Source organism: Calliphora vicina, chromosome 5 (genome assembly GCF_958450345.1).
Source record: "Calliphora vicina chromosome 5, idCalVici1.1, whole genome shotgun sequence".
Classification (NCBI taxonomy): domain Eukaryota; kingdom Metazoa; phylum Arthropoda; class Insecta; order Diptera; family Calliphoridae; genus Calliphora; species Calliphora vicina.
Window position 1 is genome coordinate 58087179 of NC_088784.1, and position 8107 is coordinate 58095285.

Here is an 8107-nt window from a genome sequence, read left to right on the forward strand (position 1 = left end):
CGATTTCTTTTTCGAAAATGACTATTTTCTGCATTATGAAAATATGGTACTATTTTAAGAAATAGTTAAAGAATATTCTCATTTTGTATATATAGATTTTGAATTTGGTCAATTAAATTACTGACCAAAATCTAAAGCAACTTTTTCTATTTTGACAAAATTTATTCAAAATATAATGACATTACCCCATTCATTATTACCTTTCGAATAGACCACCTAAAGCGTGGTGCTATATTTTAATGAAATTATCTTTAAATAATAATGTCAGATTGTTCTTTCGGGTCATAATAAAGATTTAGACATTAAATTCTATTTTATGTGTTTTATTTAAAATTAAAAAAAAACTTCTGAATGAAACCTTATATTATAATTAAATTGAGCTTTACTTTTTTATTTTAGTGATCCCTTATTTATAAACTTCAATTTTAAGAAATGTTTTTTGATATACGTTATGTTTTCGTTCACTTTTTAAATAGAAATTTAAAATACCTGTTTTTCGATTTTTTTGACGATTTTTAAAATTCTAAATGACGATTTTTTCCTTTTTTGTCGGGATATTGACGGTTTAGAAACTTTTTTTGGAAATAATTCGGTGTCTCGGGGACAATTTACGGTTATAAAAAAAGCGGAAGGGTTCTGCTTCAATATTCTACTAGTTTCAAGACTTCGTTCGTATACATGAAGAAATACGAAGAAGAATTTAGAAAAAAATAAAAACCACAATGCGTTTTTAATTTATGTCATGCCGAAATTACAGCTCCCACTAAAATACCTTTAGTAAAATAATACAAATTGGCGTTACATATTATCGTTTCAAATTGCTAGCCAATTACTGGTGATATATGCTAAACTGTCCGTTAATAAATCCTTAATTTATTTTAAATTAATTCATTCATTTAAGGTCCTTCTAATGATAATGAATGATTTGATAATGGGGGAGGGGGTTGTTGGGGTCAATGTTGCTTAAGTGAAATAAATGTAACTTTGTATTCTTGTCAAACAAAAATATTTCGTTTTATGAATCTATTGTTTATTTTTATGATACATTGCAAATTACAAAACACATACAGTCACAAACCTTCATGTAATATCCCAGTAAACATTATTGAAATACTTTTAAAAATGTATCGTAAGAACAAAATAATGCAAAAATGTAAATAAAACAATGTTAATAATACTGTTACGAAATTGTACTTGAATTCAAATATAACGATTTTAACGGCTGATTTAAAGTTGTATAATGCTTTCAAATAGCAGTGCCCAAACTTTAACATATCTGTGGGCATTATTAACATTGAATAAAAGCTTTCAGTTGACCATTGATTGTAAGTTGGCAACGCTGTTTGCTGCGACCGTATATTCGAATTCGAATATTCAGTTAAAGAACATTGTAGAAATAGAGCTTTCTAGGTGGTAATGCAGTGTTATAAATAGTGGCAGAGGTTGCAGTCGTGAGTCAGTTAATCAGAGACGCTATTCAAATAAACATCAACTGAGTGCCTTAAAGAGTGCCGTGTTTTTCAAGTGAATTCGTGTACACTATAAAGTGTGTCTGTATTTCTGCGAATTTATAAACGTGTATAAAAATCATTGAGTGACTATTTAATTCTGTTGTTGTACATTTTAAATAAATAAAGAGTTGTTACAATTTTTAAACTACTAAACGGCTTTTATTTGCAATCAAAAGTATCCGGCTTATTTAAAGGAAATAAACCAACGTTTTGAAAAGGTTAAAACGTAACAATACGTTCTCGGATATTTTTTAGACTTCTATTCGAAGTATCGTAACAATTTTGGAAGTTTTATCAGACTTTTATTGGATTTTAATCCTTCAAAATTTACGTCAGAACTATTTACGAATTTATTCAGACAAAGAGTTACGATTTCTTGTCAATTCCTCATACAAACTTTCGTACAATATCGTATCAACATCGGATATGAAATCGACTATGGTGCAGACTGTCGATATGAGTTCTAAGAGAATGCGTTAAAAAATGTTTAGTGGGATATGGAAATATGTGATAAAGTATGTGAATGTGTGGCTGAATACACAAACACATGTTACATTCGGAAGTAGCTATTCCCGCTCTTTTCATTTTCGTCGGTGTTAATAACCATAATAATTTATGTTTTTTCATAAAAAAGTAAAAATTAATTAAACGGTTTTCCTTGCAAAGTTGCAAAGAAACCCCCCTAAGGAAAATTAATATGTATTAAATGTTGTCGGTGTATTCGAGTCTGTGTAATTTATGACTGTGTATTAAGCTGGAATGAATCTGATAAACAAATTCTGCATAGTTTTCTTATTAATTTAATCAAAAACATTGCGTGTTTTTATGTGTGTGTTGTAGTAATTTCGATTAAATATAATGATAATTGCTACTTTAATTAGTTTTATTTATATTACTTGTTAAACATTAACTAACGATAAGTTTTTAATAAATTAATAAAAAAATTCTAAATCACTGAAAATAAAGAATAAATTTAAATTATAAAACAACATATATTTTTAGATCGAAATATAAATAAATAAATATGTATTCAATGTTGAAAAAAAATATTTTCTTTTTATTATTAATAACTACAGAATTGTTTTATAAATTTAATTTTGTTTATATACTACTAAAATTTTACCACATGTCCTATAAAGAAAATTGCATTTGTACTTCTAATCACAAATAGGAAGGGTTGATCTGCCACAAAATGCTTCATATTGTGATTTAAAGAATAGGGTATTAATTTGCCAACTAAAACGAAAAAAATAAAACGAGAAATTAATTATTAAATAAAACGAAGAAATAAATTTTAGGACAAGAAATAAGTGGAATTTTAATCAGTGTATTTAAAATAGTGTCAATGTTAGAATACCTTATGTTCTGCGTCAATCTAATATGAAACAATACTTTATGTGTAAAAAAAAATATATTTAATTCGAGTGAATACCATTTTTCAAATTAGAATAAAAAACTATTCGATCAATAACATAGTGATACAAATTTGAATAAAAAAAACAGGGGTTCTTATGCATAGATGGGGGTAGTGCACTAATTTTGCAGTTTGCACTAACACTTAGTAATAGTGCAAAATTAGTGCAATCATTTTGTTCATATTTAGTGCTGAGTTGAACGTTAGCAGCACTAAATTGTGCACTAAATTTTTAAGTTCAAAATGGTTTAAGTTTATTTCTGTGCACTACTTTAAAACTTAAGACTAATACTTCATTAAAAATAACAAAAAAAATTTAAAATTTTTATTTTTCGAATTTGGATTCAACAATTTCATGACCACTGATTTTGGAAAATCCCGTAAATCCGGGATTTAAAATTAAACAATAAAGAAAGTATGGTCGGTCAAGCCCGACCATATAATACCCTACACCAAGTAAATGAGTAAAAATATTTTTCTTTTAAAATATCAATAATTTATATTCGTGAGTGATTTTCGGAAGTGGGCCTTATATGGGAGCTATGACCAATTATGGACCGATCACCATAAAATTAGGTCGTGTGATTTATGTCTATATGAAAGTTATTTATGTTGAATTTTGTGTATATACCAACATTTTTAAGTGATTTAAGCACATTAAAGTGATTTTCGGAAGCGGGTCTATATGGGAGCTATGACTAATTATGGACCGATCGTAACAAAATATGGTGACATGAATTTTGTATATATAAAACTTATTTGGAGCGAAACTTGTGTAGATACATATATAAATTAAAGATTTATGACCGATAAAGTCCAATTTCGAGAGGACATTGGTATGGGGGCTAGGTGAAATAATGGCTTCGTCCTTGGGCCGAAAAAATTATATGTACCAAATTTTATCGAAATATCTTCAAAATTGCGACCTGTACTCTGCGCACAAGGTTTACATCCATAGCTGCCAGATTTGACGATTTATCGTCATTTTGACGATTTTTGGTTTCAAAAATAGCAATTTGACGATTTCTTTTTCGAAAATGACTATTTTCTGCATTATGAAAATATGGTACTATTTTAAGAAATAGTTAAAGAATATTCTCATTTTGTATATATAGATTTTGAATTTGGTCAATTAAATTACTGACCAAAATCTAAAGCAACTTTTTCTATTTTGACAAAATTTATTCAAAATATAATGACATTACCCCATTCATTATTACCTTTCGAATAGACCACCTAAAGCGTGGTGCTATATTTTAATGAAATTATCTTTAAATAATAATGTCAGATTGTTCTTTCGGGTCATAATAAAGATTTAGACATTAAATTCTATTTTATGTGTTTTATTTAAAATTAAAAAAAAACTTCTGAATGAAACCTTATATTATAATTAAATTGAGCTTTACTTTTTTATTTTAGTGATCCCTTATTTATAAACTTCAATTTTAAGAAATGTTTTTTGATATACGTTATGTTTTCGTTCACTTTTTAAATAGAAATTTAAAATACCTGTTTTTCGATTTTTTTGACGATTTTTAAAATTCTAAATGACGATTTTTTCCTTTTTTGTCGGGATATTGACGATGTAAACATGGACAGCCAAACAGCCAGCCAGCCAGATGGACGGACATCGTTTAATCGACTCAGAAAGTGATTCTAAGTCGATCGGTATACTTTAAGGTGGGTGTTAGACCAATATTTTTGGGCGTTACACACATCTGCACAAACGCATAATACCCTCCCCACTACGGTGGTGTAGGGTATAAAAATCCCGGGCTTCGGGGTTTAAGAAATCCCGAAAACCCCGGGGTTTTCGGGAACGGGATTCTCCGTTTGGCATCTCTAAGTGCAGATTTTTGCACTAAATCTTCGTTTAGTGATAGTAAAAAAATTATCACTATCACTATTTTTAGTGCTAGTTAAGAAATAACCATTATCACTAAAGCTGATAAAAAATAGTACAAACTAAATTTATTGCAATTTTAGGGAGTGATAGTGCAATGATAATTTAAATCAACATTTAGTGCACTACCGCCAACTACATATGTTCTCATGTAGGCATTTTGTTTGGTTGGAGTCCATAGAGTACGAAATAATTATAGTTTTTCGCGATCACTTCGTTTTAGTAAAATTCATAAAGTTACAATTTCAAAACATCAGAAATATAATCTTTTAAACAATTATCATAACTCATCAATTTTTCAATTGATTTTATCTTAAGAGGTGTATATTTTGCCTTTTGAAATTTATTTTAAAATACCTAATTTTAAAACTGTGCTCCCCCTCAGCAAAAATCTTTATTGATGTAGATAGAGGATTTTGCATTATAAAAACTACATTTTAAATTTAATTTATTTTGTCATTTTCTTAATTTTCAGTCGACAAACCGAGTTTGTAAAAAAACGATCTAGTTTTTTACAAACCCGGTTTGTCGATTAACCGAAAATTTGCCTTTTTTCAGGAATCCGGTTTTTCGGTTAACCAACTTCGCAAGAACAGTTTAACCGACACTGAAAGGAATTATTTTGAAAGTTTAAATTTCATAGGGTCTTCGGGTCAGATTTGATCCATTTTTAAATTAAAACTGAATTTTTTCTAAAAGTGAGTGGTTGATATTTTATGAATTTTATTTAATTTCAAATGTCAATAATTATAATTAGTTTTTAATGCATCATTAGTAAGATTTAGTCTAAACGTCTATTTTATTTTTTAATAGTTTCGTTATGTGCAATTGATTCTGAAACACTTTTTAAGTAAACTCATCGACCTCTACTATTTAGAACCATTTTAATTCTTACACAAAAAACCAAAATTTAGTTTTTGGTTAACCGGTTATTAAACCCTACTTACATGTTGATGCTGCTGCTTCCGTGCCATCCTCATTGACACTGATGTAGGTTTTATGTTTAACTTGATCCACTGATATTGGGAACTGTTGATCTTTGAATATATTTATTTTTCCATCCTTGTTGAAAAGTGCATTAAGACCCAGCTATATTTTGGAAAAAAGTAATAAAATATTATTAAATTATTTGCAATATCAAATTTAGGTTAACGATTTTTAGTGGGGGTAAATATTGAGCTATGTTCTTTATAGTTTTGTTTGGTTTGCCGTACTATATATTCATCTTTTCTGACCCATCGTCAATAGTGTTTTCAAATACCAAGCTATTCTATTATTTTAATGGTATTTTTTATTTTATTATTATATAATACTTTTATTTTCTAATATATGGGGGATGTCTGGAAAAAAGTCAAAAAAGTGATTTTGCCAAAAAAAAAAATCAAAAATTGTATATCTTGAGTTACAAAACATTAATTTTGATATAAGTATATCCCGCTTACATCCCACTAAACGACTAAAACCCTTTTAAAGGAATGGACCTAAGCTTTCTTTTAAATATTTATTTTGATAGATATCCCCTTCGCATCCCACTAAGCGACTAAAAAGGTCTTCAAGGAAAAGACCTAAGCTTTCTTTTGAGCAAAACAAAAATTACCCATTTTTGCAAAAAAAGTCAAAAATAGCTTGTTTTGAGTTACAAAACATTCAGTTAGATAGATATCGATTCAAGGAAAATATCTAGGATTTCTTATAAGAAAAAAATTTTGAAAAAAAGTCGAAAAAGTTTTTTAATTCGGAAAAAATATACAAATTTTTTTTTTTAAATATTATTGGATGAGAAAAAAAACATGTTTGGCCAAAATGTCAAATTTTGACCCCCTATAACTCAGAGAGTTCCTGACCGATCTTGTTGAACATCGATTTTAAAAATTGGTTCACTTAACATGAAATTCCCCATATACTAGAAAATATCCGTGGTCAATTCCACCTTGCTGAAGTTGTACATAACGTGTTATTTAATTTCTTCTAATATTTTTAATACCAAACATTTCCGTTCAACAAAGAATATTTGGGCAAAATTTCCAAGGTCAGAATATATACTACTTATGGGTTAGAATCGGAATGACAAAATCAATATGCACACATATTTTTTGAGGTAATTTAATAGCCTTATTAGCTTTCCAGTAATATTTATACCATGATCGGCCATATGCAATTAAAGTAATTTTTATAGAGTACCAGAAAACTTATAATTAATTTTACCCAAATTACTTACTCTCTGTAAAGGTCTCATCATATCAACATCGAATTCTATTTTAAATTTTGGTATCTTCACTGAAACCACTTCCGACCTTAGTTGCTGGGACAACATTTCCCAACTGTAATGTGATAACTTGTGTTCCACTCCTAACAATCCATCGATTTCATGAGGTAGAATCAACATCATTGTTAAATTCGATGTTTTGTAAGGTAATTCCAATACGTATGCCCGTAAATCTCCAAAATCGCCATACTGGAATATATCTTCAGTAGACATCATTTCAACGGCAACCTGAGTTTCTCTGCTTAGGTGAAATTGTGCCAATTTTGTATCATAAATTGAAAATTTATTAAGCCAATCGCTCTTAAAATATAAAGAATTCAATATCACTGCATTTGTATTAGGTGTAATAGTTGAGGGTGCAATGATATCCCTTATCAAATGATTCGTATTATCACTGACCCAAGAATTTATAATGTACGCTGCTTTATGTGGATCTTGAAAATCAATTTGTTCCAATTCGCTGGCAAAATTGTTAACGACCAAGCTACGAACATTGTCATTTACTGGACCAAACCTATGATCATAATATAGTTTGTTGGCCATTATAAGAGTCGTTGGTGCTGTGTTAAATAAGGGCGAATTGATTAATTTTTGAATTGCATTAGCCACATGCAAACGATCGTTGCTGGGTTCTGCTAATATGTGTCTTAACTCATCGTAAAGTTTTCCATCGGATATTGTATAGATAAATGATAAAAGTATTTGCAGCGATATGGGCGAATAAACAAGATTTTGATGCTGAGCTCGTTCTGTCATGATTCCAAAAAGTTTAGCATTAAATGAAATTGTAGTGATCGTATCTATTGGATTGTTTACATGTTGAGAATTTTGATTTGGATCTAAAATAAAAGAGAATATGTATAAATCTCAATAAAACATATGACAATATTATACGTACCTCTGTATGTTGGCGAGTATTGTGAATTAATAACTGGCATAGAATTGCAGGGAGTGAAATAACCACAGTGTCCATGGGTCCACTGAATCCACAGATTTAATATTATGACTAAAAT

General features: G+C 29.0%; 1 protein-coding gene across 1 annotated transcript; it reads right to left on the minus strand.

Annotated features, from left to right (window-relative positions):
• Positions 1 to 2622: 2622 nt before the first annotated feature.
• LOC135961279 (serine protease inhibitor 42Dd-like) lies at positions 2623 to 7874 on the minus strand (the record flags this gene model as incomplete). The annotated part of the gene is made up of 3 exons (XM_065512775.1): positions 2623 to 2747; positions 5776 to 5917; positions 7047 to 7874. Coding segments are annotated over 3 exons (1095 nt in total), but the record flags the coding sequence as incomplete, so codon positions are not given.
• Between the last annotated feature and the right edge of the window lie 233 nt (positions 7875 to 8107).